This window comes from Ascaphus truei, chromosome 1 (genome assembly GCF_040206685.1).
Source record: "Ascaphus truei isolate aAscTru1 chromosome 1, aAscTru1.hap1, whole genome shotgun sequence".
NCBI lineage: Eukaryota > Metazoa > Chordata > Amphibia > Anura > Ascaphidae > Ascaphus > Ascaphus truei.
This window is the reverse complement of record NC_134483.1, coordinates 475,536,235-475,556,720: the sequence shown is the minus strand read 5'-3', so window position 1 is coordinate 475,556,720 and position 20,486 is coordinate 475,536,235. Positions and strand designations below refer to the sequence as shown.

General features: G+C 40.3%; 1 protein-coding gene across 8 annotated transcripts in view; it reads left to right on the top strand.

Annotated features, from left to right (window-relative positions):
* Positions 1-16,356, top strand: part of NSUN7 (NOP2/Sun RNA methyltransferase family member 7) — a 149,290-nt gene extending 132,934 nt beyond the window's left edge. For 4 of the 8 annotated variants that reach the window (XM_075567520.1, XM_075567510.1, XM_075567540.1 and 1 more), the window contains one exon: positions 13,093-16,356. In XM_075567520.1, the coding sequence (XP_075423635.1) occupies positions 13,093-13,722 (630 nt within the window). In that variant the 3' untranslated portion in view covers positions 13,723-16,356. Of the gene's footprint in view, positions 1-6,854; positions 7,020-12,331; positions 12,460-13,092 lie in introns of all 8 variants that reach the window. The other 4 variants (XR_012787615.1, XM_075567570.1, XM_075567549.1 and 1 more) reach the window with 4 other exon arrangements.
* The last annotated feature ends 4,130 nt before the right edge of the window (positions 16,357-20,486 follow it).

The window sequence follows — 20,486 nt, the reverse complement described above, 5'->3', positions numbered from 1 at the left end:
CATTTCCTTTTAACTATCCTTCTTCTGGAAGGCACTCTCCGCATCGCTACCACTACCGCTACCACTGCTATGATGGTCTGGTGCGGGTGGGGCATTTCATGGACCGTTAATTTGCCAAAGATAACTTGATCTCCTCCAGGCCCAACGACTTTCCTCTGAAGATGTATGTAGTTAACCCTATCTTCATTCCCGGCCGACCGATTTCATGCTCCATCCCAACTGTCTCTGAGAGACTTTCTTCCCGGTAGAAGACCCAGGATACTCTAAAGACAATTCTTCAGGAGACCATGGAGATGAGTGCTGCTGACCAACAGTGCTACATAAGTGCTGCTGACCAACACCGTAGACCAGTCCCTATGTTTCAGGTTGGAGACCAGGTCTGGCTGTCTGCTAAGAATCTGCACCTGAAGATCCCAACCAGGAAGCTTGGGCAAAAATACCTGGGGCCCTTTGAAATTGCTTCCCAGGTAAACCCTATCTTCCATCTACGGCTCCCTGACTCCGTCAATGATCCACGCATCTCCGCTGAAGCCGTTCCGAGAGAATCCCTTCCCAGGGTACACTCTTCCTCTCAGGTAGAAAGAAGAGAAGAGGAGCACAGCCTTCACCTTGAGAAAGTCCTGAGGGATGAAACGCGTTGGTGCGTGGTCCTATACTATTGCCAAGTTGATCATTAAAAGTTAATATATATTTTTTCCATGTCTGGAGTTGCCCTTATTTTTGCATTTTTGGATGCTGTGAGCTGTGCTCCTCTTCTCTTCTTTCTACCTATCTGGATTCTTCTTCTGAGGACTGCATGCCGAGGAATCCATCTATCTGGAACATAACTAGTCAGGTAAAGGGCATTAGCCCCTCGTTTGTTACCTTTCTATTGCTGGACTGTGTTATATTATACCCCGGTGGTGAATTCATGTATATTGGAGACCAAGTATTGGGGTAGCTGTGTGGGCACCACCAGGTCCCTATTCTTTACCCTGGGATGTTCATTCCTGTCAAAGTATTATTGTTCCTGGATTCATTCAATGAGATTGTTATCTGAGCCTACTGTGGTGATGCACCAATATACCACACTACCTATACACTCTTCCTCTCTCCTGACCATGTCCATGTTGATGGCAAGGTGAAGTTAGTCATAGAAAAAATCCTGGACTCCACAGTGCATAGAGGAAAGTTGCAGTATCTGGTGCAATGGATGGGCTGTGGACCAGAGGAAATATCTTGGGAGCCACAAAACGACCTCCATGCTCAATGACTTGCCAGGGATTTCCACAAAAAATACACCACCATACCAAGGGAGGTCCGAAGGATGTTTCTTGAGGGGAGGAGGGGGTAGTAAAGTCAGGAATCTCCCTGGCAGTGATTGAACCCATGTCCTTCTCACTCCCAGCCTGGCATTTTTTGGGCTCTGTCACAGGGACTGCTGGTGCTTGGTTTCTGCAGAGAACTCTAACAATCCTGATTGTATAATGGTCAACACCTGTTCCTCATTCCCAGTCTGCCCTTATAAATCTACCTTGTGGTCTCCCCTGTAAGCAAGCTCATTGCCTCCTTCTGTTGCTTACTGTTGCTATGTTCGAGACACTGCTCAAACCTTATTACGCTTGTCACTCTCCAGCCCTGATGCTAGTTTACGGACTACCGATTTTTGCTTGCCGCCAGCCCTGACCTTCCTTACCATTCCATAAAAAAACACAAGGTCAAAAGCACACCGTGTGTATATCCAATGATATAAAAATTCAGTTCAGTTATTTCAGTTGACCCTGCTTAGTGTCAATCCAATACCTATTGGTAACTGAATGGTTAAAACAGATGTACTGTTCTATATTGTGCTTTTTTTTCTTGTTTTATTATGTTTATTTGTTTCATCCTGTAAATTGATTGCATTTTGGCAATTAGATTCTGGGCGATTTTTTTTTTTTTCTTCTTTTTTTCTTCTTCCTCCAACGTTGAAGCTGCATTTTGTTAAGCAGACTGAAAGCAGTGCTCATGATCCTTTTTTCTATATTTTATTTTTTATTATATGTATAGAACCTTTTTATAAAACAGTGAAGAGGGTAATCTTTGTGTAGTATGAGAGAAAAAAGTTCACTTTTATAAACATAATCTTTTCATCAATTTATGTAGGTTTCCTAGATATATCTGCATAATATAACTTTTCATTAATTTGCCTCGTCCCTGTCTTTATGCATATTACACATACGATGGAGTATATATCCACTACTTTATTTATAAAAAACAGACTTTAGCTTTGCTGATTGTTTTGGTCATCTGTAGGTTACACATAAGAGGCTCCTCCGTACCTTCGAAAACAGAGGCCTTAAAACTGACCACATTTCAAATATAATGACTCACATAATTAGTTTTTATTTTTTTTTATTTTTTGCAACTTAAAATTTGTTTTGATTTTTCCAAGGAAAATTGTAATACATTATTACAGTAATGGGAGTGGGTGGGGGGGAAGGGGTACAGAAATAAAAAGGAGGGGGGCTGGGAGAGTCACAGCAATACAGGTGTGCGGAGCATAGAGAATATTATAATTATAAAGTTTGTATGTGGGGATACATCAAGAGTTCTCAAGATACAAAAAAATGAACCACCAATTAAGATTAATTTAAACACTACACCCAGACCTGGAGCATGGAGAGACAGATCCGGAGAATTAGGTTATAGGAACAACGAGCCCGCGTCCATATGTGGGCTGCCTGTATAGGAAATCCAGGGTAGCCAGATTCTCTGGAACTTATGGCATGTGTCATTCAGGAGGCTGGTCAATTTCTCCATCTGACATATAAACCATACTTTGTTCCGGATATTGTGAATTGTTGGTATTTTATTTTGCTTCCATGAAGCCGCTATTAAACATCTGGTTGCTGTTGCTACAGTATATGTGTTATTAAATTATTTTCAGCTCTTGTAAAACATTTCAGTGGTTGGTTTAACAGAAATAGCCATGGGTCCATGGGGATATTTGTATTCAGAATCTGCTGGAGCCAAGTTTTCATCTGTCTCCATAAATTGTGTATTTGACGACAGGACCACCACATGTGAGGAACGAGGCCACCGCACCACATTCTTTAGGGCATAGTGGAGAGTAGCCCGGAACAAATTTAGAAATATTCTCAGGGGTTTTATACCACCTCGTCATAAACTTGTATGCATTTTCTTTGATCGTTGAACAACTTGATAGTCTAGCTACTGAGTCAAATATTTCATCACAGTCCTCTCCCTCCAGCTCCCCACCCAGGTCCATCTCCCATCTTCTCACAAATTTAGGTTTTTCTTGGGCTTCTGAGTCGGTAAAAGAGAAATGCCCATACAATTCAGAGAAGTTTCTGATGCGAATCTGCATTTAAACATAATTGTTCATACAATGTTACTGAATCTATGTGCTTGACCTTAGCATAGAAAGCTCTAATCTGGAGGTATCCAGATTACCAATTTGTCAAATTAGACTACTTTGAGATCATAGCTTATGTCGAGTCATCAGTAAATTCGGACAAGTGAGCTTTTATTTGAATTTAAGTCTGTCCCAGAGTCTGAGAGTGTGAGATTGTCGGCAAAGTGAGCAGTTTTAATAGATTGATCTGAGTGGGTGCCCATAGAATCTTATCTAGGGTCGCTGGAAATACCTGAGAAGTTTCTAGCGAGACCCACCTTCTAAGAGAGAACTTTGCCTGCCATAAAACCCATTGGCTTGCTTGAGCAGCCCTATAATACGAGAGGAGACATGGAAGGGCTAGTCCTTTGGCCCTTGTGGGTCGTGTCGGCAACCTCCCGCTCAGTCTGGGTCTCTGGTTGTTCCAAATACATTTTGAGATCATAGATTGGAGTTTAAGAATATCTGAGTTGATTATTAGGATAGGGAGAGTATGGAAAAGTTATAGTAATCTGGGTGGCAGATTCATTTTGACTGATTGAACTCTTCCCATCCAAGATTTATTATACTTCGTCCACATCTGTAGATCTACTCGTATATGGCGAATCGTAATCTTTGTTTAGAAATATCCCTAGGTATTTAATAGACAATTGCTGCCACTTAAAATCAAAGTTGAGTTCAATTAATTTGGTTGTTTCTTTTTGCTAATTAATATTTAATGCCTCCGACTTGCTTTTGTTGATCTTAAATCCAGACAATTTATTAAATCGCCAGAGGTCACTAAACAAATTAGGGAGGGAAGTTAAGGGGTTTGAGACCGTCAAAATTACATAATCAGCAAAGACTGCTAATTTGTAAGATTGGTCTCTGTAACAGGGACTGGTCCCTATTAACAAACATGCCTCTAATCCAGCAGTGTGCTAGTTAATTGCACACCTGCAATCAACCAACCCCACCTGCCTAATCAGAACTCTGTCAGAAAAAGCCTGTTCTGAGACACAGGAGGAGGATTCCTTAGTCTCACAATTGGGGGCTGAACCAAGGAAGGACAGACAGATTTTTCCTTAGTCCTCACTGGACTAACCAGAGGAACAGATGTCTTGAGCTGCAGAAGGACTGGACTGTATGCTGATAGTAAGACAAGGGTACCAGACCTCTATACCTGGACAGACATTGCCTTAGCACACAAAGGTGCTGTCTCAGGAGACCAGAGAGGCTTCCCCTACAACTACAAGAGACAGATAAGACTTTCTTTTAGGACTGTTATATATCTGTATAAATATATATATTTGGGGCTGTTAATTAGCTTAGCTAACCACCCAGTTAGAGAGGGCTGGACTACGTGTAGATATTCTCCAAAGTGGAATAGGTTGTCTTTTGCTTCATTTAAATATTTTGCTGTGTTAAAGGGACAGGCGCAATAAAGGCTAATTTTAATTTAACTTTAAACGGTCTCCATTACGTACCTCTGAATACATCTCTTACAGTCTCCCACATCAATACCTGTTACATTAATATTTTGTCGGATATGTGCTGCTATGCGTAGAGCAAAAATAAGAGGGGAAAGGGGACATCCTTGTCTCATCCCGCTTTTAATTTGGAGTTGATCTGATGAAAAGCCTTGTGTATAGAAAAGAGTAAGGGGAGCGCAGAATCAGATGTGGTATCAATATTCAATCCATGCAATAATGGACGTACAGATACAAATTGTGAGAGATACACAGATATATACAAAGAGATACTAGTGGGACAACAATGAATGTGGAAAGATCGTGGTGATAAATAATAATACTTACACGGCCATGTGTAAGTATAGGAATCATTTTGGTTTCTTTAAAATGTTCCTTTTGACCGCTGTGTCCTCGGTTCCCTGGGAATCACAGCTTGTATCCTCAGTTTATGCAGTGAGTCTGCCCCTCCAGTCACGTGGGAAGTCCCACAGTATCAAACAGCATGACGGAGAGATAATAGTTTAAAAGTAGATAGATTTATTGTACAAAAGTAATAAGAACTCGCATATAAAACTCAGCCTGGCGGTGACAGCAGTTCCCAAGACCACCACGGTACAGCCAAGTCCGTGCTACCGCGTCCGTGTTCACTGCTGGAACGCAGCACCTCCTGAAAGCTACGGTGGCCGCCAAGCATCAAAATTCCCACGCAGATCCTTCTGCTTCCTCAGGCTCAAAAGCCTTGGTTTTTAGCTGTAGGATTTGAATATAGAGCTAGTATAGCTTTAAGAAAAATGTCTGAGAAACCAAAGGCCTTCATATAAACCCAGTCGATCGGTCAAAGGCCTTCTCTGCATCCAGACTAAGTAACATTGAGGGGGTGTTCTGTTTTGGCTAATGCTATCAGATCTATGATCCTTCTTATATTGTCTGCAGCCTGCCTACCTGAGATGAAACCAACTTGGTCAATGTACCAGAGAGGGGACAATTTTCATTAACCTATTGGCAAGGGTTTTGGAGAATATTTTGATATCTGTATTAATCAAATATATTGGATGGTAATTCCCACCGTTTGTAGGATCTTTCCCTTCCTTGTGGATGAGCTATTAAGGCTTGTAACATGTTGACTGGGAAGGGTGAGTTTGATAGGATTGAGTTAAACAAATGAGGGGAGAGTGATTTTCTAAATTTTTTATAATATAAGTTTGAAAACCCATCCCTGTAACCCATCCCCTATAATATAAGTTTGAAAATCATGGGGCCTTTGAAGTCTTACATTTTTTTTTTTTTTCCAATTGAATTTTTTCTAATATTATTTTTTTATTTAGATCTGATTGTTGGTAGTTTGTTAATGTGGGCAGAGCTGCGGCGTTAAGATAGTCGAAATTTTGTTTGAGCATCATGTGTTACTTTCTTCCCATTATACAATTTAGTGTAGTATTTCTGCAATTGATTTTGGATTTGAGGTCAGAGTGCATGTTTGCAGTTTAATAAATTGGATACTATATGTCGGGTGTCTATTTCTCAATTTGTCTGCCAAGAGAGAGTCCGATTTGTTGGCCTTCCCGTAAAATGTTCTCTTAGTCCAACTCAGATTGCTCAGCTTTCGATGTTTAGTTCTGCTCTGGTCTCTCTTAAAGCATCTAAAAGTGGCTGTGCTTGGGTCGGGTTTGTTTTTTGGACAGGGATTCTATTTTTGCTTGGAGAGTGTTTATATTTTCCAGTCTGCTTTTTTCACTATCTGAAGCCAATGCGATAAGGTAGCCTCTCATTGTGGCTCTGTGTGCTTCCAAAGGTACTGCCGGGGATGACTCACTCCCTGCGTTGGTCTGGAAAAAAAGCTCAAATTTCCCGTTCAGTTATTAACATTGTGTCTGGGAGTTTAAGTAGAGATTCGTTGTCTCCATGCAGCTATTGAGGACCTAATATCTAGATTAATAATTGTTGATTCTACTGGGGTGTGGTCAGATCACTTAATACTGTGATCAGGATTCCTAAAGTGGGTCACCTTTCTTTTTTTTTTTTTTTAGGTCAGTCATTGCCATCTTTCTTTTTTTGGACAGTTGAAACCCTTAACAATCAATATTACAACTTTAAGTGACATCAGACAGTTTGTGAAGCGAAGCAGAGGAGGTTGAAAACATCTTTAAATACTGCTTCAACTCTGGGATACAGAAATGACCACCTGTTTGCTGGTATGGGGAGGGGTTTAGGGTTATGGTAGAGCTTAAACATTTTCTTGACTGATCTCCAGAGAGACATCCCTAGCTCAACTGCCTTTGGGTAGAAAATGGGGCAGGGGAGAGTACAAAAAAGGCCAAGGGCACCCGTGTCTGTAAATGCACTGGGACAATTGAGGGTAGTGCACAGTGTGAGTGTGGCTTGTCTACATATATCTCTGCCCCAGGGACCACCCAAATATCTGGGCCCGGAGGGGAAAAACAATCTTTGCTTTTACTAGGACTATAAGTATAGATAGCTAAATAACATATTTTTGGTAATTGTTTAAAACATGGTAACAGGAATAACATTAACAATATCTAACTTTATAATCTAGAAATAATTATAAGTGAACCTTACAGTAGTTGACCCTTGGAGAAGGGAGGAAAATGATCTTACAGCCCCGCAAGACATCATGCCTTTTGGCTTGATTGGTGCAACAGTGAAAGGGGTGTCCCCCAAGCTTTTCTCTGGGGCTCCACAAAGTTCTCTGAGCTGCAAGCTCTAAGTAGGGTCTACCAGACCAGGAGTAGCGCATGGCCTCCAGAAGAGAGGGTTGCCCCGCCTCTCTTGAGGTAATTATCCCATCGACGAGGAAAACAGCTTACATAGTGTTTGTTACTGCTTTTACCCTTTGTTTCTCTATGCGGTCAACCGTCTGGCTGGATTTGGAAGATCATTGCTCGAGGGCTGCCTGGGATGGACCTAAGTATCTGATTCTAGGGTGACCTCAACTCGAGACCCTTTGGTAACTCCTGGAGACTGCGGGAGCAATGGGGGCAAACTCCGGGGCTCAGGGGGAGCTTGGCGGCAGGGGGTATGAAGACCAAGGTCTGCGTTTGGCGAGCAGCAAATCTAGGTATTTACCTGAGCAGTTCGATCCAGAAAGCCTCAGCCTGGGGGGATTTGGAAATAGGGTGAAGGAGGATCACTCCTCATGGCTTAGGATTCTGTCTGGGTCGCCAGGGGTTGGGTCTGCAAGCTTAATCTCGAAGGCGCTGTGGTCCATGAGTGCTCCAATGCCGGGGGGCTCCTTATCCGAAATCCTGGGTTGATCAGAGTATTTTTCAGGTCTACATGACCGAGGAAGTCCGGGCCATCTTCTGGGTCCCATAGCGTGTAGTGCCATACCTCCCGGATAACCACAAGACCAAATGGGAAGGCCCACATGTATTTAATGTTATTGTCCCTTAGTTTAGCTGTTACCTCACGAAGATTCCTTCTTTTGGCAAGAGTGAAGGGCGCCAAGTCAGCATATACTGTTAGGGAGAAGGAGTGGCTCAGTGAGTAAAATACATTAACTGGCACCGAGTTTGAAGCAGGGGAACCTGGTTCACTTCCTGGTGTCAGGTCCTTGTGACCTTGGGCAAGTCACTTTATCTCCCTGTTCCTCAGGCACCAAAAACATAGATTGTAAGCTCCATGGGGCAGTGACCTGTGCCTGCAAAATGTCTCTGTAAAGCGCTTTGTAAAACTAGCAGTTCTATACAAGAACATGCTATTGTTGTTATTATTATATACTTGTAGGGGTATGTTTTGAAATATGTGGTCCCTCGTGCCTCTAGCTGCTTTGTTAAAGGCCTCTTTAGTCTTGAAATAATGAAACCGGAGCACCACATCTCGACTTGTCTTCTCGTTGGGACTTCGTTCTCGGAGCTCTATGGCACCTGTCCAGTATCAATGACTTTTTTTCCTTGTGGTCTGGAAGAGCTGCGGTTAGCCATTTTTCCATAAAGCATCCTATATCGGTTTCAAATTCCAGAATCCCCCATATCAGAAGATTATTGTGGCTGTCGCGGTTCTCCTCGTTCTCCTGTCTATCCTTTAAGTCTTTGATTTGGGTTTTTACCTCTCTGAAGTCCACAACCATGTGGGACTAGTGTCTGATTGTGGCATTCATTTTGGATTCAAGCATATTGGTTCTCTCACCCAGTGATGAGAATTTTCCTTTCAGATCCTTCACTGCAAAGTGTAGTAGAGATGTAATACTGCTAAAGAGGTCTAAGATGTCTTATTCGTGGAGGGGCACCGATCTCCGAATTGGAGTCCGGTTGTTTGTGGGAGTGTGGTTCGACTGCTTGCAGGAGAGTCACAATCTCCTGCCTCTTAAAATACTCTTCCATTTCGCTCTGATTTTTTTTTCTTTTGTCTGTTTTAGGAGGCATTGTGTTGATGAGCTTTGCCCAATAGTTTTTGGGGTCTTTTGGTTCCAGATTTCTACCGATAACTTAGATTAATGCCCAGGGGACTGCAGAGCATGAGACTTAAGCCGTCATCATAGATTGTGCTGCGCATGCATCTGTTGTTTTTATACATTAAGTCCAGTGAAAGTCCTTAGTTACTGCTCTTATGTCTGTATCATCTCACAGCTTCAAAGTGACTTGATTTAGATGAATGGTGTGAAGACAAAGCCTTCATTGAGGCCTTTTGGGTACAAAGTTTGTACCATGTACTGTTGATCCATCTTGAATTTTTGCAGCAACTTTCTATCCCAATCACCTTTTCTTTTTCCAAGTGATAGCTGGTCGAGGCCAATGAATTTGAGTACATTAATATCCCCATGATGGGAATCGTTGATATGCCTGGAGGTAGGTGTATCAAGCTTGTTCTTCACTGTGCCGGTGTGTTCTAAAATCTGTCATCTGAGTTGGTGACTGGTTTTACCCACATACTTTGAATGGTATATGCATACTGCCATGTGTATGACACCTGTTCGAGAGTTGAGGAATTTCCAAATGTCTGTGTTCCAGTTTTGAAATTTGTCACGGTCATGTGTTTTACATGCTTTACACCTTTTTGACATATGAAAAAGCCTACCAGTTTGGAGCCACTTTGGTTTGTTTACCCATTCGAAATGGCTATGTACCAATGTGTCTCGAATGTTTGTTGCTCAACTGCTTGTAACTGCCAGGTTAGTCTGTAGGATATCTTTTAAATCCTCATAAACAAGTAGGATATGCCAATGCTTCTTCAGAATGTCTGTGGTCAGATTTTACTGCTGATTATATGTTCCAATAAATCAAATAGTTTCTTGGTTACTGGTGGTCAGAGTTTTGTCATTAAAGAGTTCTTGTCTTGGGTGCATTTTGCCCCTTTGTAGGCTTATTTAATCATTTTATTACTATAGCCCCTCTGTGAGCCTACCTTTTTATTCGAATTCCTCCACTGTGGATCAGTTTCTCCTAATTCTTAGAAACTGGTCCACATGGATTCTTCAAATCAGGGCCAATTGGTGATGGCTGTTTGCGGACAGAATGCTGTTAGTAGCTGTCTGTTTGCGGTATATGGTGGTGACCAGTTAACCATTAGTGCCAATTCAGATTTTCAGATCTAAAAAGGTGATTTCAACCATGCTATATTTCAAGGTAAATCTGAGATTATGGTGGTTGTCGTTAAGAACCTCGATAAACCCTGAGTAGAGCAGCGGATCCCCACCACAGTTCAATCCGGTAGGTAAATTTTTCATTAAAAAAAAAAAAAAAACAGTGTGTGCTTTCCACCATCCTAGGTATAGATTTGCGTTTTGGTGTGCCCATCGCTGTACCTTGTTTTTGGTGGTATATTTTCCTATTGAAAAAGAAATGGTTAAAACTAAATCCAGACGTTTTATGACAAAGTTGTTGTGTGACGTATGGCACTGGCCCATTGTATTTCGAAAATAGGATGTAGCCTTGATGTCCATTTGGTATACAATCCCTCAACATCAAGGCCTACCAGAATCGTATCCTCGTTGATTGATACCCAGTCTATTTTTTTCAATATGTCCTTGCTATCTTTTGGCTAGGAAAGCAATGAGGTCACAAAAGGTCATAATACATGATCCACATGTGTGCTAGCCCTTTCCATAAGGTTGCCTATCCCGGACACAATTGGGCAGCCTGGGAGTGGGGGCACCTTTTTCTTGTGTACCTTAGCCAAACTATAGAATGTGACTACCTTTTCTGCATTTTCACAAGCATAACATCTTTCTTGTTGAGAGATGACTATAGTTTCGAAAACCCTCGTTGATATAGTCATCTACCCTCGTAGACTACCATGTTCCCTCCCTTATCTGATGGCTTTATCATTATATCCTTTTTGTTTTAGAGGTCTGTTAGGGCTTTAAGTTTTTGGATGCTAAGATTGTCACAGCCTCTTGTTTCCAGAAAATATTCTAGATCTCTTATCACATTGTCAACAAATACTTCAACATTCATGCAGATATCAGTAGGTGGGGTGAATTTTAATTTGGGTCTCAGTGAAGTAAAGGGACCTTTTGTTAGTGAGCAGTCTGATTCCTCCATAAGGGAGACGAGACCCCTTAGATATGTAAGATCTCTTGATTCTGGGGTATTTACCCCATGATTCTTGGCAAAAGTATATTCCTTTTTCTGATAAAATGTATGTAACAGTAATAGTTTTTGTGCAAAAAGATTTGTGTCTTTCACCCATTCAAAGATGTTTATATTTGATGCAGGGGAGAAAGATAGTCCCTTAATTAGAACACAAGATATGATGTTCATTGAGGATGAAATCTGAAAGATTGATGATTTGGGTGTTCTGTGTAAGGGGATCCATGCATGATGGTGCATTTGTGGTTTGGCCAAGGGATTCTGCACATGCCGTTAATAATGTGGATGTCTCCCTTGTTTCCTCTATCCCTATACCTTCCTGTCTCTGAGGCCTCCCACCTTTTCTCCGTCTGGCCTTACTGTTCCTTGGTGGGTCTGGGGTGATCTAAAAAAGGGGGCTGTTCCCTCTTGATTGAAATTAAATGTCAGATTTGTATCCTCATCAATGTCTAACTTCCCATTCAGTTGATGATTCAATGACTTCCGGATTCCGTTTCTTTGTCCTAAACTGATGTTTTTATATGTGTCCCACAGGAATTTTTTGATGTTTCCTTTGTTTTAGTTCTTGTGTGTACTTCTGCTATTTTTAAGTTTAAATTCTAGATCAGTACAGTACTTTGTTGCACCCACAGTCACAATATTTATTCTTTGAGACCACAGCCAGCACATTTTTTAACACTTACATTTTTACTTCATTCGTTTTGGAGCCCTTATATTCTCTCTTTTTAATAGGATGTAAAGAAGTAATTTTTTATATACTCTATGAATGTGTAGTAAATCATTGATAGACTATATAGGTTTTTGAGTGCTAAGAACTGGAATTTTGTTGTTTAGTGTGCTATATATGTCGTCCCAGTAAGCACCACCCTTGTGATTACTCAAGAGGCTGAGCGAGAGTTTATCTCTAGTCTGTGTAGTTTTCACAGTACCTTGATTTTGTGGCCTTCGCTGCACAGGGGCTTGCAGCCATAGAGGATTCTTCTTTGAAGATGGAGGGAGAAGTTAAATCCAATGTGAATCTCAGTGCAGAGAGACAATCTTTTGATTTTGGATACACGCAGACGTCAAGTGGTTGTTGGTGAAGGTAAATCCTTGGGTATTTACAGGGCTTTTGTAATTAAATGGAATGTTAAGTTGTTTTATAGAGAAGATCAGTAGCAAGTTAAAGGTCAGGCAGCCATCTTGGGTGTGCTCAAGGTCATGCTCAACAATGACCTCAAAGTTGAAATAAGACAAAACGAGGGGGCATTTCTTCTTTAAACTGCATCTAACAGAAACCATCAAGTTATTTTAAATGTCTTTCAGGGTATGATGAATTGTATACTTGTAGATAAGTGTGCGCAACAGTATTTATGTGTAATAAATAAATATATATATATATTTTAAATCTATATCTCCTATTGCTTGTTTACGGGTATGCTGTACTTGCATGCACTACAATTAAGTCTCAAGAGCAGTAAAATCCAATCACAAATGTTATCTTACAGTAGTCTTAATTAAATCTCTTCTCTGTCTCACCTCCTCCACTAGTCCTCCAATTTACAAAATGTTGGCATTTTTACAGAAATGCATCAACGGGATGTTAATGAGTTGATGCTGTTTTCCAATATGTTAAAGGCACTTGGCACCAATATATATAAGTAACCTAACAGATTGCAGATTGTTATGAGTGATTGCCAAGGTGACTTGCTGTTCAACTTTCGTCTTTCATTTCCAGCGGGATCCATCTGAATCGGTGTCTGTTAAGGATGTTTTGGCTCGGGCTGCTGCAAAGGGACTGCTTGAAGGCATTGAGATACCCAAGTCTTCGAAAAGAGATGAGCGGAAAAAGAAGGCAAAAGCAGCAGTTCAAAAAGCTGCCCCTACCATTTCTGTTACTCAGACGAGGATCACAGAGTTCCTTAACCGAGAAAACAGCTTGACAATTGGAAGAGCATCAACATCAAAACCAGATCCAGCCATCCCTCAAAAGAGCATAAGTAGCTTTCAGTTTAAGAAACCACCAAAGCAAGTCTCAATTTCACCCGTAACAGTGAAAAATGCAAGCAACCTCTCTTCTATGTCCCGGATATTAGATCGGCAGGCAAGTATTGCGAAGCCAAAGACACAAGAGAAAATGATTGTGCTGAAGCCTGTGCAAATAGTGTTGCCTCCAGTGAGGCTGCCATACTACACTACCTCACCAGCATTTAAAGTCCAGGGTCCGATCCATTATTACCATCAGCGCTGGCATGCTGGAGTACGGAGCAGCGCCTCACTTTCTTTAATACCAACCTTATCCATAGTCGGCAAGTCGAAAGAAACTTTACCTTTCCGTGTAGTTCGACATCCCAGACCTTGGCTCTGAAAACATTACTTTTTTTAAATTTATTTTATAAATAATTTTTTATAATACTAATTTGTTCAAAATTATTTTTGCCATAACTACATTTATATTTGAAAATGGTATTATTCTGTAATATTTTTACAAAAGAAAACTACAGTAAATACAATGTAAATTCCATTTGAATGAAGTGAATGACTATTCTGTTCAGTAGGTCAATACTCGCCTGTGAAGATTAAACTAGTTGATGGTGCCAATAAAACTAACTTTCCTAAATGGACAATATTCAGGAAAAGTTCACTGCTCCCAGAAACTTGGGGCCCTATTCAACAAACTCTTCGCCATTAAGAAACAATGTAGAGCTCTTCCCCCGGAAAGTGTTTACCCATTTGGCCCAATTCAATAAAAATTAGTATCGTGTGACTTTTGGCTGAAAAGAAAACAGGCAATTAACATACACAAACACAGCAGAGACTCAAAGAAGTGATAAAAACGCACAATAAAAAAAGTAAAGCTAGTGTTTAAAGCAAGTGATGAAATTTGGGGGGGAAAAACAATATTTTTCCATTTTGGAGGAATGGTCTCACATCACACTAAAATGTCATGTACAGTACACATTCACTCCATCTTTCCCTCCCATTCGCTTTCACTCGCCGTTCTCTCACACATGCGCTTTCTTTTATCCTGACATGCAATTTACACACACTCATAAATAGCTCAATTTTTGTAGAAAGTCACTGTAGATTTTCCTTATTCAAACAGAAAACCTGCTGCTCAGCCAAAGTAGGTATATGATGAATATTCAACAAGGTGCAAATGGGGAAAATAGAAATATATACACAAAGTTGAACCATGAGAAGGTCAACCAAAAAAGGCCCCTATAAATTGCACTCATGAAGCTACATATAACTGATGTAAATTCACCCGGGGATATTAATGTCACCTCATAGGGCCATCCTAATAGATATGCAGGATTTCATAAAATAAACTTTATTACATACAGTATAAAAAAAAACATCTTATACTATGTGAAAAAATATGTATACAGTGAGACTTAACTGAAAACCTGGGTGGTGAGGACGCTAGTATAAATACATGTATATAGAATATACCATTGAATACCCATAACATTGGGCTGGAAAACCCATAAGGGGTTAATGAAGCGATTTATAGGTCCCAGGAACGTGTGCAGTGCATATAAATCAGAACATAATAAGTATATAAATATATATACTGTACTGATAGGTGTTATTGGATCACTAATATTGCACTTACTCAGTGTTTCCTTATTCACAATTTAATTTTTAGAATGCTTCTCGGATTGTTTAATTGACCTTTTCTCATTTTTTTTAAAGCCTATTGGTTTATTTGCAAGCTTTTTCACCTCTGAGCTTCTTGGGTATGTTCAACTATTTTAAAGGCTAATTGAATCTGCTGAAATAAATGACGTGATAATTGAGTAGTTCATTGTGAAAAACACTCTTTTTTGCGCATATTCAATTCTGTTTAAATACTTAATTTTGCAAATACTACTAATTTGCGTTTTGTTTTATAGATCTTGTCATTTACTTAGTGGCCCACTCTGAGGGAGGCTATTGTAACACTGACTTTCAGAAGGAGGCTGGTTATCCTTATTTGTCACTGATTGGAACCTTTGAATAAAGGTTGCTCCTGAAATGCATGTTAACACCAGATTTATATAATGGTGATTTATGTACATACTGTACTGTAGATTTGGTGCCACAGCTAATTTGCCAAGGAAATGTGAATATGCCTTTAAATGTAGTTTTGCCCCGGTATGCAGGAGTAATAATTGGGCAAATTATTATAATATTGTCTCTTGAGCAAATTATAGTGTACACCATTATTTTATCCAAGTTATACTAATTATCAATAAGACAGCCTTATTTGTTAATATAATTCAGACTTGTGAAGATCAGAGACAGAAGATCCAATTATCATAATTCTCCAATAATTTTTAGAACAGTTTTTTTTAATCTTTTTAATTAGTGGGGAAATATATGTTGTCACCACATATTTCCCTTAAAGAGAACCTGCTAATTAATCAAATAAAATAAGACCAAGTGAATTGGTAGAATTGATAATATAGTACTCAAGTGTGTATATATATATATATATATATATATATATGTATATATATATATAAATATGTATGTATGTGTGTAGATACACACACAGCTTAACCCCGTTATAGCGCGCCCCTATATAACGCGAATCCGCTTATAACGCGGTTTTCACGTGGCTCCCGTATAAAAAAATAAAAAAATAACATTTTACATTATTTTTGCACACTGCACACACTCTCACTGCACACACTCACTGCACACCCAGCACACACTCACTGCACACACTCTCACTGCATAAACTCACTGCACACACTCTTACTGCACACTGCACACACTCTCACTGCATACACTCTCACTGCACACACTCACAGCACTCACAGCACACAGCATACTCTCACAGCACACAGCATACTCTCACAGCACACAGCACACTCTCACAGCACTCACATAACACTCTCACAGCACTCACAGCAAACTCTCACAGCACTCACAGCACACCACACTCACACCTCCCATTCCCCCTCCCTACCTTTGGTGTCGGCTGCTGAGATCGGAGCGAAGCTGGCATCAGGAGGGGGGGGGGGTGTCGGGAGGAGGGGGGGTGTGGATGCCGGTAGGGGGGTGAGTGAGGAGCAGGCTGGGACTCGGAGGGCCGCGTGGGCTAGGCCCAAAACGGATTATGCCGCGGAGGGCCGGTAGGTGTGGGTGCCTCGGGGGGGGGGGGGAAGTGGATGCCGGTGGAGGGGGATGGATGCCGATGGTAGGAGGTAAGGAGCAGGTTGCGGCTGGACTCGGAGGACCGTTGCTGGGGGACGTGTAGGGCTTCCGGCCACCTCTTCCTTCCCTCCTTACTCCCTCCCGGTCGGGTGCGCGGCAGCCATTTATTTTTTTTAAATTAGCACGACCCCGGTTGTAGCGCGGTCGGATCGGGTGGCCCCCGAGGACCGCGCTATAACGGGGTTGAGCTGTATATATATAAAAAAAAAATTCTGTAGTCCACTTGAACAAAAGAGAAACAAATATTATTGTCATTATTTTATTCAGATTTTGCTTTTAAAAAAAAAAACATTGGTGTCACATTTGTATTTATTATTGTTAAATTAATATGCCAGCTGTATATTGAGCATTAATAGGGGTGTATCTCTTTATTACTTCCATTCAGTGTATATGTAAAAAAAAAGTTATCAAACTTCAGCCTTTTGGACTTGTTTCTGAATCTCTCTCCTTTGGATTGTAATGCCTAAACTAGTTGTAGCCAGTGTAACATACGCCAATCTAGCAGATCTTAAAGATTATTAAACATTACTCTTGGTTTTCGCCCCTCCCTGTAATACCTTGCTGTCTCTTGTCCCCTCTTCCCCATCTTACTGTTGCCTCCATCATGCCCTGCACCTCTTTGCACTCTCTTCTCCCCTCTTTGCACTCCCTGCCTTACTGTGTCTTCTCCTCTCTGCGTACACTAAATGCCCTAATCTCCTACTCATCTAATTTGTCTCCTCTCTGTGCTGTCTCTGTTTCCTACTCACCTTGCTGTCTCTCCTCCTTTTTGCATTCCCTCCTGCCCCATGTGCACACTGCTCTCCATTGCCTCCTCCTGATCCAACTGTTTCCTCTCCTTGCCGTCACTCTTTCTCCTCTCCCCTCCTTGCTGTCTCTTCTCCCCTTTGAAGGCGCTACCAGTAGCAGCCCCGGTTGGACATGCAATATGGTGGATTAAATGTCCTGCAGGCCAGCGTCATCCCATCTGGCTTCTAATTGCATGTTATTGGCAGCACCTTTTGGAAATATGTATCTAGTGAAGCAGGGGTTCCCCATAGCTGAAATTAACCGAAGTGGAAATAAATATGGCTCAACACTGCTTGGTAACCATGGCCCATGGTTGGTCTGCACTGAAAATATTCTAACACATGGTTTTAAACATTACATTTGATACTTTTTCATGTTCTACAATGTAAATACAAGTTTAGTTGTATGTATTCTTGTGGTTATTCAATGTAGAATACAAGGACTGTTCCTTCTCTTTGGCTTTGTCATGACTTTATTTTCCCTGTTACACCTATTTACTTATTTAGTATAAACTGCGCAAGATTCTTTGTATACTGATATTGATGTACAATAAGTAATTGCAGGAGCCCTTGTAAATGGTAGTAATTGTGATTTATTTAAAACCTGGTTTGCTGCTAGGTGCTGACCACTGTAACCTTGAGGGTTTTTCTTATAAGGTTTTTGTACGCTAAAACATTTTTTGACCTATATTCCCTTGCAATTTGTGTAGCATAGGAATTTACAGGGCCAGCAATTATTCTGGATTAAGCATAGAAGCTTTTTACCTACTCAAAGCACTGGATCTTATTTTAGTAATTTAATGCACTGGGCCTTTGTTCCGGCATCTTCCTGGGAAGAAAAAAAAGCACTAAATTATGTTCTAACATTCAAAGTATAAAAAGCGAGGAGCACTTAAAAGTGTAAGTTGAATTTTAATTCTTGGCAGATTCCACTAAGAAATGTAACCAGAACAAATCCATGTTCATTTATTGTATAATATTTTATCATAGCGTACAGTAAATGTTTTGATCCTGTCCTTGGTGTTTTGATAAAGAACCAAAGCCAAGAATGAAACATTGATTCTAGAATTAAAGTATACATGTAATGAACAGTGGCTCGGTCGCTGCTTGATTTTTCTATGAAATAACAATTGGACAAATTTGGGTGTACGGTATGTGTGTAGACCTATATATCTAACAAACCTATGTTGCTGTATTACAGACGATTTGGACTCTGCACAATCTATTTATTCTTAAAGATAGTGACTGGGTAATCCCCTGAGTGGTAATAATAATGGCTCATGTTATTTTAGTGGAGTGACATTAAAATAATTCAACTTCCATTCAGATGCTTTTCTCTTCTCTCCTCCCAACATGAAAAAAATAATGAAACTCTAAACTGATCATCTCTTGCTGCTTTTATACAATAACACAAGATATGGGATTTAGATTTAATTGGAATAATCCCTCGAGCTGTTAATTATTCGTGTTTTTTTTTACCTCTTTAGTAGACTCCAGATTATCTAAATAATGCTTTTTAGATTGCAGCTTTTTCATGCAGGATCATTAGAAATGTGAAGAGTGATTTTCTTTTCTTTTCTTTTTTTTACTCTTCAATAGAGAAAACGGAAAAATGAGTCTCGATTAGTTGATATTCTGTATGAGCAATTTTCAGTCTGTAATTTATTGGCCTCATTAGTACCTTTCCTCAAGGCATGCAGGCAATCAACGATGTATTACTGAGACTAATAACCCACATCTTAGCTGGATTTCTGCTCGCCTCGTATGTTCCCGAGACGTCGTATAACACATAGTTATTCAATACATTGATCAAGGCTCATCTGTCATTGAAGGGGTTAAACATGCTAATTACACATTGTGTTTTATTTGGCTTTGACCACAAAACCACATTTTAGTGATTTATTAGTGCTTTTTGTTATAGACTCAATAATTAGTCACATGTATTCAAACATATGTAGTCGTCATTGAAGGACATAGTGATGTTCCAACGGTAACCTTTTGGGTTCCCCATAATGGGATCTAGCTGGTCAGGGCCTTATGCTGTAGTAGCTATAGTACGTCATGGGCTTTCTGCTCTTTTTGTAGGGGAGATCGCATTCTGTGGAAGAGAACTTCCATTTGCTTCATTTGATCCGTGAGTGCAATTTTCCAGTGGGGCAATGCCATGGCCCCTCTGTCACTCATGGAGCTAAAACACAGTCCAACATCTAACTTGCCAATAATAGTGGTGTATATATAGTCCAATAGTGCTTAATGTCATTCCTTATGGGCTCCCAATAGATTAGGTTTTTAGGGAACTACATACATAAGCAAGTTGTCATAGTGATAATCTAGGCTAGTTAGTTAAGTTCCGTATTTCCTCGATTCGATCCGTCATTCATTGGATCATGTGATACTTACGTTGTCTTCCACAACCTTGTTGTGCTCCCTCTGCACCTCCTGCAGTTCTGGTCCCAAATGACAGTTGCCCGCCAGACCGCAGAGTCGCCCGGGGGGAAAGGGGGTGTTGTCGGAGCAGAGTAAGGCTGCCAAGCTGCTGCTGGGCACTGGAAACATCCCCGCTGCGGCTTCAGCAGCGCCCCCTTGCAGACTCGTGTGTTTTTATTTATATATATATATATTTTTATATATATATATATATATATATCAAACAAAGAATAGACTGCGCTCCTCAGGTGTAAAATCAGACTAATTACCAAATGATTGTATTAAATGGATATAGCAAAGGTGAATGCAACAGTATTATGGATGATTGACTCACACTAATAAAAATACATGCAATATGTTATAATAAAATGCTGAGTGCCAATGTTTAAAAAGCTGCTGTAAACACAAATATATGCCAGTGAACAATACAAATATAATAAAATGGCATGTGTTGGTAGTTTGACTACTGCACTAATGAATCCCTCCTGAATGATACTAAATGAATGATGAATGGAAAAATACAGAAAAAATGACACTAAGTGTGTCAAAGATAAAAAAAAAAATGTGAAAAATGTAAAAATATATATCAACCAAACCAAGGGTCCATGCTAGGATCTGGCTGCTCTCATCAAGGACCAACGAACTCCCAGAAATCTGTGAACAACAAGAAAAGAAAGCGCCCGATCCTAGTGCAGCATGAAAAAATACA